Below are 14,648 nucleotides of genomic sequence, written 5' to 3'. Positions count from 1 at the left end.
TCTCCAGGCAAGAACACTGGAGTGGGTTGCCATTTCCTTCTCCAATGTGTGAAAGTTAAAAGTGAAAGTGAAGTCACTCAGTCATGTCTGACCCTCAGCGACCCCATGGACTGCAGCCCACCAGGCTCTCCCGGCCCTGGGATTCTCCAGGCAAGAGTGCTGGGGTGGGGTATACAGTTCTGTGAAGGTGAATATTTCTACTGTACAGGTAAAGAAGCCAAGTCAGTGCTGCTGAGGAGGTGGGGTCAGCTGGTGCAGAGCAGACTTGAATTTGGGCACTGTGATTCTAAATGCTATGCTCGTCTCACATCTGCCTTCTTAGGCGTGGAAGTGAATAAAAGCCAAGATACACCCAGCTGGAGATCACACACCAAGTTGTTGGTTGTGCTAATAATACAGTGTTAGCTCCTGCCCAGTAACTCCAGCAGAAAATGTTTCAGAATACCCCGAAATACCCCTTTTATATCAGTCTCCCACCAATTTGAAGTGTATGTTGACACAGAAATTCTGCTATAAAAGCTGTGGTGGAAACTCCCCATTCGTTGAGCCTACACAGGCTATGTTTTGATTAGAGCTTGTTGCTAAAGGCCAGGCCTAAACCAGAGCCCAGTCCCCACAGGGCAATTTCACCCTTTTCCAAGAGTCACTCTTTTTCTCCTAATCCCTGCTGAGCACCTTGTGTTGCAGACAGGACAGCTGTGGTCAGGGTTCCCTGGAGGAGGTGAGAGGATGGGAGCATAAACCCCACGCCCTCTGTGGAGGACACTCTATGGCCCTATCTCAAAGTGCCTCCTGGGCCTCAGGCTTCAGCATCACCTGGGAACTTGTTAAACATGCAAACACTCCTGTCCCAGACCTACTGAATCAGAAAACAGCAGTCTGGTGTAACAGGCTCTCCAGGCGACTCTGTTGTAGGCTAAAGTCTGAGAACGTGACTCTTAAGTTGATTGCTAGAGAGCATCAACCTCAGATTTGACAGATACTATTTTCATTATAACAATAGTGGTGCACTGCAAAATTTGCATGAAGATGATTCCTTACCGCATGCCCACATATCCACTGGCTTTCCATAAGGATCTTTACGTAAAACTTCTGGAGAAAGATATCCAGGTGTACCAGCAAAACCTAGGGAAAACAGATGTTAATGAATGAAAAGCAACTTGGCAAAACCGATATGAAATGGCAAAGGAAGGAAGAAAAACTTCTTTGGGCTTCTGTATCTGTTGATCTGCTTGTCAAGAAAAGACAAGGCTCTTAGGGAAATAAAATAACGTGGATGAGTTTCTCTCTGTAGCAGTCTTAACATCAATCTGTCCCGCATTGTAGCTAATTAGAAGAAACACATCCCCCCCCCCGCCCCCCCCCCCCCCCCCCACCGCCCCACAACATAGAAAAACCTTTCTATGGTGCTGCACAGTCAGTGTATATACTTCAGACTACTTGGTCAGCAGTTCTGATTCCTGTTCATGTGGAAGTTAAAACTAAACCTGTGAGAGGGTCAGAACATGCTACCGTATACCTGGGAAGAAATTAGGAGAAAACGGCAAAAGATGATACTTATCATGATGCCGACATAATACATTATGAGAGGCTGTTGCTGTTGTTGAGTTGCTAAGCCTTGTCTGATTCTTTGCGACCCCACAGACTGTAGCCCGCCAGGCTCTTTTGTCCATGGGATTTCCCAAGCAAGAATACTGGTGTGTGTTGCCATTTCCTTCTCTAGGGGCTCTTCCTGACCCAGGGATCGAACCTGTGTCTCTCACATTGCAGGCGGACTCTTTACCACTAAGCCACCAGGGAAGCATTATTATGAGGGATATTTACCTATCAAGTGGGGACTGCCTGGTGGCTCAGATGGTAAAGAATCTGCCTGCAATGCAGGAGACCTGTTTCTAATCCCTGGATTAGGAAGAGCCCCAAGGGAATGGCTACTCACTCCAATATTCTTGCTGGAGAATCCCATGAACAGAGGAGCCTGGTAGGCTACAGCCCATGTGGTTGCAAAGAGTTGATATGACTGACTAACTAACACTTATCTACAAAGTAGAAGGACCCAAAACATAGATCCTGGGGATAAATTTAAAACAAATTTTCAGTAAATATTTTTGATAGTGAGGTAGTCTATGGGAGGGGGAGGGGGCTGAGAGTAACTGCAGAACTCACTAGAAAAAGAAATGCACTCATAATATATCAAAGAGCTCGCTCTGTACTAATAAATAATCACTGTGTACTTGTAAGTGGCAACCGAAGAGAAGACTCAGGAATATTTAGATGAGTCACTACTGAACAAGTATCAGCTAGATTTTTAAAAGATTAGGTATGCAAAACTAGATGGCTAAAGAAAGTTTCCTATTAGATAAATCAGTACTTCCAAGAAGGTATACTTAAATGATAATTAATAGCTAGCATCTAGAGTAAAATACTTCTTTATGAAAATAATGGTTTTCAAATAAAAAATATTTACTTTAAAAATGACCAAAAATAGCTGTTGCTATTTGGAAATTTTCTTTAAGTGCATACAGAAATTGGAAAGTGTTCTTTAAAAGGATATGGAATCAGGAATTCTTCTGACTACAAATCAGTGATGAAGCACATTATGTATTTACTGGGATGCAAAGCATCCAAGAAAGGAGCTTTTCCCCACCTCCAAAACAAATCTGTACTTAGAAACAAGCATATATATAATAACACAGTTACAACAAAATTACATTTTGAGGCAAAGGATTTTGGATTTCACTTTTCCCCCCATTTTCACTGCCTGTCCTCTCCTCTGCTTGCTTTAGAGGAGGATGAGGAGGACAGTGAGAAGGAACTTCAAGAAAAGACCTGTATGTTGTGGTTTAAACTGTACATGGACCACAGTGGATCCACCTCTAGCTCAAACTTTACTTGATAGAAATGTTTGTTCGGTAGTTGTGAGCTCGAAAGAATTATTGAGCAACAGTGCTGGTTCCCCTGGCTGAAGCTCAAGGATTACCTGAAGGAGTGATGTGGTAGTTTGGTATCCTAAGGTAGAGACAGGCACACTAGTTTCCAAGAGCTTTCCAGGGCTTCTCACTGCCATATCTGCTCTCTCATTCCGACCATTCCTTTCCAACTCCTCCCAATGTTGAGACACAAAGGGAATCCAGTGGCAAACAGACTCCAAAGACCAGATTAAAGACTGAGGTCCCACCTGGCATTTTAAGATACCTTGTCATCTGGTCCTACCCACCACTTCCCCTTCATTCAGTCTACACAGTATCTTTCTACTTCTGAGCACTTAACCTAAAAAATCTCTTTAAGATTTCTTGAAAATAAACCTTCCATTTTCACCCTTAACGATGCTTTTTCTGTTTCTTGAACCCTCGATTTTTTTGGTGTATGTGTGGGAGGGAGTACTTTTTCTCTAGCATACGGTGACTCTAAATTACTTCCATCTCCTACAGTTCTCAGTGGTCCTTTCTTCCTCTGAATTTCGACTACCCTTTTATATGCCATCTGTGACCTCCTATCTAGAATTGGTAAACTTTAATGCATGTCTTAAATAACTCGTAGAATACATGCCTGGAGTAGGAAATGTTAACATTTCACTGAGGCAGAAAAGATCAAGAAGTAACCACTGTGCAAGAAATGAAGTGATAACCCTAAGTGTGAATTATTACAAACCTCTTCTGGAGACTAAAAAGCTAAGAGACACTTGCTCCTATTTGGCACAACTATCATTTGAGCAGTTAGGGGTCCTTACCCTTAAGAACAGTGCAGCCTACATCTACAATGCACAGATGTTAAAACAGGGCACTTTACAACGTGTTCTCATGAATACAGAAACACTGAGGGTAAGACAAACTAGATTTTCTTTAGCATGAGACTGAACTCCTAAAAATCTAGTTTATTATGATATATACTATCAACGGGAATTTAATGGGGGCTTGCCTTCTTTACAGACAGGGTATGCTTCTCATTCTGAAAAGCCAGTAGGAATACCAGAAAGGATCAAAGAGAAAACAGAATTACTTACATACAGAATCCACTGCAACATACCGCTGTTAAAACACCCTTAATATTTAAACAACAGACATAATAACATAATAGCAACCAAGCAAAATAATTCTTCTAGAAGAAATAGATCATTGTAGTTATCCTTTTTTCCTAGTAGCAAAAAAAAAAAAAAAAAAAAGAAAGAAAACAAAAGAAAGAAATGGATTGCAAACAGCATTTCCAATCCCGCGGGAGAAACAGATTGTTCTCTTTGGTAAATCTCCTAGTTTACCTCACACGAGTGGTACAGGGTGCTACTGCCTCTAGCCTTTTTGGCTCTATACAAAAAAGACCTAAGAAGTCACACGGGCAAAACAGGTATCTGAACTTGAAAATAAGGGAAAAAATAACCGAACACAAGAGAGCTTCTAGAGTGGCTTGAATAATTTTTCTTATTTGGAGTAGACTTCAAGCTTATTAAAACAAAACTCTGTAAAAGCTTGAAACTCTGGCATTACACATAATGAAGAAAGAGTTCTGCTTTTTTCTTATTAAAATAAACGTTTCCCCACTCAAAACCTTAACATCTTTTAAAATGTAAAATTAACCAGTCAATTACATGAGACTATGGCAGAAAACTGAATAACTACCAAAACAAACCATTCCTACTAAAACATGCCTTTCCTCGTAAAACCTAAAATATATCAGGCAATATCCCCAAAAGAAAGGCAGTACATCACATGCCCTTCACTTAATTTGAGTTGAATGTGTTCAGTTGCTCAGTTATGGCTGACTCTTTACAACCCATTAAAAAACAAACAAACTTTAAAAGAAAGCTAAAAAAAGTATTCTCCCAAGCTTAGAAACTATGTTTTTTTATACTTTTAAAAGGATGGATTTTCTTAGACCTTAAAATGCATCTTTTAAAAGTCATTACCCTAATAGGCATCTTGGTAGGAACTTAGCTGATTATCACCATACTGAAGAAAAAGGGGGAATTTTACTTCCCATCTGTCATTGTTTCTCTGAGACCAGCTTGCCTTGAGAACTGAATTATCACAATTTGAAAATTTGTATACTTTTATATGGATGCTATTGCTTTCACTAGCCTGATATTTAGTTATTGACTCAACAACTTTTACTGTGTAGGCTGGTTCTGTGGCATGTTTCATTCCAAGACAGTTTTGAAAACTTACTGAATAGCTTTGAAAACCCAGGCATATTCCAATGGTCTATGTTACTCGTCTCTTAACAGCCTCATGAAAGAGTGTTTATTATTTCCATCTGCAAAAAGGACACTGACCTCACAGAGTTAAAGCGACTTGCCTAATATTGTATAGTTGTTACGAATCAGAGCCAGGATATCAGCTGCAGTATTTTAATTCAAAAAGCAGAAACTTTGTACTACACATAGTCCCTCAAACAGCTTGTGATCTAGCAGAAGAGATGAAATCTCACCCAAACAAGTGAGATTTCAGGAGCTCAACTTCAATACTTTTATAAGCATCATCCAAGTTGTCAGTGTTAAATTTGATCCTTGGCTCCGTAATAAGGCTTCTGACTTATTCTTGATATCCAATTATCATCTTGTACATAGTTCTGGCAATCACATCTCTGAGCCTAAGTCCCTTTTTTGCTTTCTTGTAAAATGGGGTCCTGCTTTGTTCTAGAAATGACTAGAGTTCTGTCTTGGAACCCAACTGACTTCCTCTACACAGATTCCCTTAAAATTCAGGGTTCCTGTCCTTTCTGCTTGTCACCTGGTGCTTGCTTGCTCCTGTGCGCTCCTTAGCTCAAGCTGTCCTCATGCATACTTTGTACGCCTGCCTTATCTTAACTGGCCCCTTGCCTGAAGGCTATCCTTAAAGCCACCCTCCTACCAAATCCTTACTTAACAGAAACCCACTTATATCCTCCTCTGCTCAAAAATTTTCACCAGATTCCTGAAACCTCTAAGATAAATGCTAAATCCTTCACAAGAACATAAAATCCTTTCCTACTTCATCAGCTCCCCATCTTAGTATACCTTCTACTTTAGCTGTAATCAACCTATTGTTATTCCTGAAATAGAAAAAAAATTGTTTCATGCTTCTGAAATTTTGAATGTGTTGATCCCTCTGTCTGGAATGCCTTTATCTCCTTGCATGCCAGTGAACAAGACTCCCATTCAGCCACCAGAAAGGGGGAAGCCTTGTCCCAGTCACTGAAATTTCCACAATTTTTCTCTTGTGCTCCAGAGCACCTTACACCTGCTTCTGTTAAAGGTGCTCCCACGCTGCCTGCTAAATACTTACTGATACGCAAGTATGAGCATTTTGAAGGGCAGGACCTTCTAATTCATTTCTATATCTCCAGTGATTTGCTCTGCCCATCTCTGTGATAGCCCCACTACTTCCTATTGGACCCCAACTCCTGTAACTGTATGTTCTTTATCAGGGTCAATTACACTCCTTACTAGGATAAAATGATGTCTCTGAATCTCAAATTTACAGCACTAATTCTAGGTCCTACCTCTTTTCAGTTTGCAGTTAATGGAATAGCTTTGTCCAGTTATATGAGAAAATATGACACAGCAAATGACAAATTGGGAGGTTTTAAGTTCACCTGGTAAGTAAGGACAACCTTAATGTAAAAGGCAGTATTCCACAGAGGTATTAGAGACAAGGATAATGGTCAGGCACCACTGAAACAGGACCGGCAGCACAAAATGACGTCCTGAATTAGGCTGCCTTCAGAGGAGGTGGATAAGGCTGCCCCACCAGCCACTCCCGGTAAGTGGCTGGGGCAGATGAGACAGAGATGGTGAATCCTGGGAGATCTGTGTACTTTGCAAGTACATCTGTATGTTTAGGGATACAGAAAACTATTTGTATAGAAAACAAAAGAATTAAGCATTTCTTGAGCTCTCTTTCTATTTGTTGTTATTGTTTAGAGGATAAGCAATTCAAACTGAAGGGCATTTTGCCACTGGCCACAACATGGATGGACCTAGAGACTGTCATATTGGGTGAAATTAGTCAGACAAAGACAAATATCATATGATATAGCTCTATGTGTAGTCTACAAGGTACAAATGAACTTTTTACAAAAGAGGAGTCACAGATGTAGAAAACAAACATAAATTTGGGGTAAAGTGGCGTGACATATACACGACTGTGGCGCTAGTGGTAAAGATTCTGCCTGCAAATGCAGGAGACATAAGAGACAGGGGTTTGACCCTTGGGTCAGAAAGATCCCCTGGAGGAGGGCATAGCAACCCACTCCAGTATTCTCGCCTGGAGAATCCCATGGACAAGAGGAGCCTGGTGGGCTACAGTTCATAGGGTCACAAAGAGTCAGACCCGACTGAGGTGACTTAGCATGCACGCACATACACACTGCTACTTATAAAACAGATAACTAGTAAGGACCTACTGTATAGCACAAGGAACTCTACTCAATATTCTGTAATGGCCTATAGCGGAAGAGCATCTAAAAAAAGAGTGGATATACACATATGTATAGTTGGTTCACTTTGCTGTACATCTGAAACTAACACAATATTTTAAATCAACTATGAAAGTGAAAGTGAAAGTGAAGGCACTCAGTCGTGTCTGACTCTTTGCGACCCAACGGACTGTAGCCTACAAGGCTTCTCTGTCCATGTGATTTTCCATGCAATAGTACTGGAGTGGGTTGTCGTTTCCTGCTCCAGGGGATCTTCCTGACCCAGGGACTGAACCCAGGTCTCCTGCATTGCAGGCAGACACTTTACCCTCTGAGCCACATCAACTATATTCCAATTCTAATCTCAATACACTGGAAATGAGAATAGAAGTAAGGTTGAAGCTTGTGGAGAGGTTATATTTTAGGACACCACCTGAAAAAAGGATTAATACTTGGAAATGGCAGAAAAGCATGAGAAATTCAGTGGGTACAATAATTTATTTATCAAAACAATTCATAAACTTGAAATACTATAATCCAGAAATATTTAATACTATATATAATTTAAATTTGTTTAGAGTTAATCTTGTCCTTACTTGTAAGGAAACAGAAATTTCATCATACAGAAATTTCAAAATTGTAGAGCAGAAACTGGCACTTTGATGAAACTCACACACACATATATAGATACATAACACCATGTATTATGTAAACTTCTCTCTATATACTTTATAATATTTTTAAAACTTAATATTGCTAATCACAAAATATGCAAAATATTGTACAAATATGTGCCTAGTTACATAGGAGATTTCAGCATCAAGTGAGGCTGTATTTGGACAATCAATTTTCTCTCAAATACTCTTTGAATATGGCAGTTCTCCTATTAATTAATACAGCACCCATTTTTCATCAATTCTTTAAGAAAAAAAGTCTGTGTTACTGCTCTTCTATTATATCTCCCCTTATTTTTTGACTTATACTTTTTTAATGTCATTAAAATTAGGTACTTATAAAAGTCCACTATCTTAAGACTAGCCAAATTGTCAGAACGAACATTTCCGTTTTGTCGTAGCTTGTAAGTGGGATGGGACCGCAGCCCAGAGAGTGGAAACAGCATGAGGGGGAGGCCCTACTCACCAAACCACGCCTGCTGGTCTCCTTGGACTTCTATGGCTAAGCCAAAGTCGGCGAGCTTCACAGCTGCTCCCTTGGATTTGCTAGCTAAAAGCAAATTCTCAGGCTTTATTTAGAAAAAAAAGAGAGACTGATGTGAGAATCTATTTTAAGTGACTCTTCAAAACTAACATTTTGTAAGATTAGGAGGGAAAAAAAAAAAAAAAAAAGTCATGCACTGTCCTCTCTCCCGGAGACTGTCATTCCTAAATCCCAGGGAAAATATGGTTAGAAAATGATTACAAGCGATCATGTGTGCAGGCTTCGGACAGATGCATGTATGTCCTGGAGAGATACTGGGCTGAAGAGAGGATACACGTGGGGAGAGTGCAAATGAATGGGAGCACCTGTCTTGACCTGCTCACATGCTTCCAAGTGCTGCTTGAGGTCCAGACTTGGCCACGGACATTGGCTTAGAAGCCTTCCAGAGCACAGGCATTTTTCAGCAGAAGGGAACTTGGCAAAATGATAACAAGAGTTGGACCAATCTACAGACATTTGGCAAATGAAACTGTGCAAATTAAATCCTAGTTGACTTCAAGAGTTTGGACCCAAATGTAGTGATTTTCATTCCTCACTGTTTCCAAACAATTTCTGTACAAATTTTGGAGTCTTATTCTGATTATGTATTAAAATTGCTGTCTTTAAGAATCTGTTTATTCTTAAAGGCAGAAAGAGTCTACTCTTATGTGCCAAATGTTATAGTTGGCTTTTTTTTTCATAAGCTAGTTTTTAAAAACATAATGTATATGTCTTCAAAGTGTGATTCAAAATATTACTTATATATTTATTTTCACATCTCAGAATACTATAAGAGAGACACATTTTAATTTTCTCAGGTATTTATCATTACTCAAGGACACTCAAGGACTGATAACTCAATCCTGGAATAAGGCTGTGTCTACACCACTGTTTCCCAACCGGGTCACTGAGACACATTGGTACTTTGAAAATAAGCACCATGACAAATTCTTGACTTTCCCTGGACAGCCTTTGTGGGTTTTAAGAAATGAAGGGAAAAGCTGGTCAGGAAAAGGAGGCCGATTAATGCATAATGTAAATCTATCATCCTTAGATCCTTAGGTATCCGGATGAATGTCCATCTGGATTGGTATGTGTATTTGGAAGAGTGGTTCAACATCTTCTAACCTTGGGCTAAAACTCAGCAAATTTAGAGGTGTCTCAGGCTGAAAAAAGTTGGGAAACAATGGACTCTCCAAATGCCAAAACAACTGTCTGAAGCATTTAAACATTCCGTTAATCAAATTGGTTTTGTTTATATGTTAACAACTGATTTCAATTTTTTTCATGAAATTTGCTACTTTTTTTCCTTACTGAATTAGTCAATTCTGTTGTTGTTTTGACCTTGTGTAAACACAGCCTAAACCAATATTTAATTTATTAATTAAGCCAGCCATGCAAATTAGCAAAGACTCATAACCAGAGCTCAGAAGAAATTAGCTTAAGTCTACAAGAACTGAAGTGTAGGCAGGTAAGTTTTAGTCGAGTAACAGACTTCTTCAGGCTACTGCTGCTCACTGCCATCAGATTCACCACTGTCATGACAAATGGCAATTTTAAGGAAAACTTTATAACGTTTTAGGGCTGACGGGTTTTTACCTAAACGCTAAGAACATGAAAACTTAATTTGGATGTTGGGATGAACATGTCTTAAGAATACGAAATATCTCCACGCTAAAATAACTTTCAGTAAAATCTAACATTTGAAATTACTTGGAATTCTTGTTTATCTGTCACTATACTATAGTATCTAACCATGCTGTATGATTAATATTTAACATTTTATTTTCACAACTAAAACTTATGGTCACTGCATTTATGTACCTTCTCATTTAATCAAGAAGTGATTGCCAGCTATTAATTTATGGAATAAATACCTTGGAAGAAAACACAAACAGTAAGTAATAGTTTATTTCTCTGTGACCATCATATTCAAAAGCATTGAGACATCAGAGATCTCTGCTAATACCCATTTGTCTTAATTTGTCAAGCACAGACTCATTTAGGGAAAGAGTTCCAATTGCTTTAGAAATCGCAATCATTTTAGGTCTTTTCAATTTCAAGTGGTATTTAAGTTTGTTGACCAAACGCCAGTGTCATCAATGAATAAACTTATAAACAATTCAATGTGCTTTTATTCTTATTAATAAATCAAAAAGTTCTGGGCAGTGCTGGGTGCACTATGCCCTTGTACACCAAGGATCTGCCAATTCAGAAGAAAGGGAACGCCCTGGAGTTTTCTGATGCACAGTCTCTGAATGACTGAGGCAAATACTCATACCTAGAGACGATCTCTAAGACCTCTCTGTAGGGCCCTGTGACTTATCCAGGAAATAATAAGTCCATCTGGATCAGTGTTTCACCTTACACCCAAGAAGACTGTTCAGCTGCAGTTATGCACAGGAAAAGGCATGGCTATTTCAAGGTTACTGTATAGATTCAAATATTAATAGCACTGAAATGACTTCATGTTTAAGCGTATCTTTTAGGCAAACCTAAAATATAGAACTATGGAATACAAACTGAAAAAATGAGGATGATTACTGCCTTTATTAAAGGATTACTTGCTTTATAAAATATTTTATCACAAGATTGCTTCTAATAATGGCCAGCATCAAAGAAACATTAAAAATATCACATACTTTTGATTTATAGTCAACTCTTTCTAATATGTTTGTTTGAACAATCTTTTTATCACGTTCTGCAAGGATACAGGAGACTTAATCACCAAGATTTTCTAAAGTAGCATTTAAACCAGGGCAGTACACATTTATCCTGGTTTTAATTGCTACCATTCAGATAGCTTCCAACTTAAGAACATATTGCACTACAAAAGTTCATTGGCAAGTAGATAAATTTAGATTATGAATGTCTACAGAAAGTAAGCTAATTTGTGGTTATATTCCACAAAAGTTGAAATAGAATCTCTCACCGAATTAGTGGCTACTTCCTTAAGGAAGGGTCACCATTACACTATTAATTGCTAATATTCTGCTATTCTGACCTTCTAAAACAAATCAGAAAGGTGAGATCAGAAACTCCGGTCTTCCAACACAACTATGTTTGAACATGGGGGCACAGCACTATGACCTAGACAGAAAAGGAAGACATGGATTTATGTCCTGGGCCTGATTCTTATTAACTATGTGGATTTGGGCTATTCAGACCTTTGAAGCTAATTAACTAGTTCTTCACCTCGCAAATGAACATTACAAATATATATATTTTAAAATCTTATAACAGTATGTATAAAGTTATAAAACCCCATTGGATTTTATCACAGGGGTTTGTCCTCTGTAAGGGACATTATATGCATTAGTGATCAGCTATTACAGTCCAGTGGAGCTGGCCATTTCAAATGTGCAGAAGACTGAATATCTGTAATGAATGCTCATGACCTGAAAAATGTCTGCATTTCTACAGTAAGTGCAATCTATTATGTTAATATTTACACATTGAGATTACCCCTAGATTCTTATAATGCATCACTGTTTAGATCGGTTTTTAAATAGATTCTACTGACATTCTTACACACAGGTTCCTTCCCCACCCCATTGCTTCCTAATGATGCAGGATTTTCCACGACATCTGGTCTTAGTGTCAACAACCATTTATAGCATATCAGCTGTAATGAGCAGCAACTGTTTGCAAGTTTTGTTCTGTACTTCCATATGGATACAATGGCAACTTCTTTCATCACGACTTGGGGTTTTCTTGAAACTGTTCAAGCATCTCAAAGTACTGAGGCAAGTTTCTGGAACCACTTTCAGAATTGCAAGAGACTTGGGAGATAAACTAATTCAAATCCCTCTTTTTCTAAATGAGGTAGGGAGGTTCAAAAAGATGAAGTAAGGGCTTGAGGTCAGATTTCCTGATCCCTTCCTTTTAACGATGTGATTCTGAGATATAAAAATCATTCATTTTCAAATGGTAATCCATTCAGTAGATATTTTAAGAATAATCTAAAGTACTCAAAAATATTTACTACCCATATTCAACTAAAACATGGGAAAACTTATGAAAAAGGCATAATTTAATCTTTGCTTCTTAAAAATGTCACAAACATATCACGAGGATTTCTAAATTAGCCTGATGTTTATTAAAGAACTGATTCAGCAGAGGTGATGATCATCTTCAACATGAGTCATATAAACATCTTCAACATTAGTCACAAGACAGATTTATCCGTGCACATACATGATAAGTAGCCAGTAAACGCAAACATGTGGATCTTATGTTTAGTGAAATCATGTGTATTTTACTTTCTTTAAATGTTTTGCTCTTTATGAATATAAAATAGCAAGCTATGAGTTTTATTATTCCATATGATTTGATTCTTACACCCCCCTGGATACTGGCTTTTAAGAAGTGAAACAGTCTTTTTAAATTTCTTTCCTCTAGTGGAAAGTATCAATATTCCAATATGAAGTTAATCAGTCAGTGCTTTGGTGTGTTTTCAGTCACTTCTTTGCCAAAGAAGGTGTGAACAAAGCTCCTAAAATTCAACTAAATGAAATCTTGCATGAACTGAAAAGCCTGCATGTCAGGCTCTTTCCCACATATGGTGGAGGTCCTTTGGTGCATATGGTACAAGCGACTTTTGCTTTGATTCTGCTTTGCTTTTCACATGGTGGATGCCTGAATTTATGTACCCAGCATGGGGACTTGCTAGCTGAGGAATGCGCTGTAAGTTTGTGATGAGGAAGTTCTATTTCTATCACTGTGCATATATGAGCAAGTTCAAAAGAATCACTCTGTATTACACTCCTGTTTCTTGATGTACTTCTAACATTAATTATCAGCACACACTATCAAGTAGATTGAAAGAACTAGACTGTAACCACAGTGGGATTTCACCAATCACCTACCGTTTCTCCGCAGCCTGACACACACCAAGTACTTCATAAAGGAACGGTAGAATGGCTAAATGAATTCCGGAATCTGTCACACAGTTTGTAATGTATCTAGATGTACATTAACGACTATGATATAGTCTTTAAGCCTTTATTTTCAAAGATGGTTCTGTGGAAAGTGAAATACTTGTGATTTTGTAATCAAGGAAAATGCAGAAATCACTACTTGACATAGCTACTACCCATGGTGACAAGGACTTACTGAAGGCTTGTCACATTTCCAGAAAATGAATTTCTTGCTTTTCTGCGCATACATTTAATTTTGTGTCTATGAAAGTCTTAAAAATCCTCCCAAATTTCCAGAATTACTATCTTCACTAAAATATATCCTTCTATCTATCTATCTACCTATCAATCTTATATTCATCTACCCATCTAATGATTTTTCCATTAAATAACACTGTTCTTCAGGAGGTAGGCTTTAAGAAGACAGTATTTTCTACGAAGGCAATTCACCAGTGCCTGTTTGTTGCTAAAAGATTCAGTTGTATGTATGCAGCCTCTTATCCAGAGAGCTGCTCATGAGGCAGTTTAGTAACCACTTCTGATACACTTTGAGCTGAAGAAATTTTACTACTTGGTGTGAGAAATGGTTATTTGAAAAAGTACAGCTATATAACTGTCTCTTTTGCCTTACTTCCTTCTGTCAACTGATTCACAGAAATTGTATTCTCCAGGCTCTTACGTGAGGACACATCTGACTTGATATTCCTTTATTTCCTGTGACATCGAGAGTTGTCACTTCTTACTGCAGCCTCTTTTCCATCTAGTATATTTCTGGAGGCGGTGCCTGTCTGATGCACTTCCGTCTTTCTGGGAGGAGCAGCATGGATACATCTTCCACATATGTTTAGGTGATCTTTAATTCACTGGCTTGTATGTTCCATGTATACAAGGTTTGTTTTTGTTTTGCTGTGTAATATATGCATAAAGCTAAGACAGGGACTTAGTAAGTGCTCAAGAAATACTTGATTAATGTTTGTTCTTCTCTTTTGCTACCTGAATTTAAATTATCAGTTCACACAAATATCCCACCACAGTACAGTAATCCTCTCTTCATAAATGATCTGTTTCTTAAGGACTCCAAACTGATTGTTTTGATGTGGCCTAAATTAAATGTGGCAAATCCATTTCATTCTTCTCAATGTCTCA

General features: G+C 38.4%; 1 protein-coding gene across 9 annotated transcripts in view; it reads right to left on the bottom strand.

Moving 5' to 3' along the window:
• Positions 1-14,648, bottom strand: part of CAMK2D (calcium/calmodulin dependent protein kinase II delta) — a 319,598-nt gene that overhangs the window by 60,756 nt on the left and 244,194 nt on the right. For all 9 annotated transcript variants that reach the window (XM_052641898.1, XM_052641904.1, XM_052641900.1 and 6 more), the window contains exons 7-8: positions 8,527-8,629; positions 1,042-1,125 (exon numbers count right to left, since the gene is read on the bottom strand). In XM_052641898.1, the coding sequence (XP_052497858.1) occupies positions 1,042-1,125; positions 8,527-8,629 (187 nt within the window). The remainder of the gene's footprint in view (positions 1-1,041; positions 1,126-8,526; positions 8,630-14,648) is intronic.

The sequence above is a fragment of the Budorcas taxicolor genome, chromosome 6 (assembly GCF_023091745.1).
Source record: "Budorcas taxicolor isolate Tak-1 chromosome 6, Takin1.1, whole genome shotgun sequence".
Lineage (NCBI taxonomy): Eukaryota > Metazoa > Chordata > Mammalia > Artiodactyla > Bovidae > Budorcas > Budorcas taxicolor.
The sequence above is the reverse complement of the archived record's forward strand: the minus strand, read 5'-3'. Positions and strand labels throughout refer to the sequence as shown.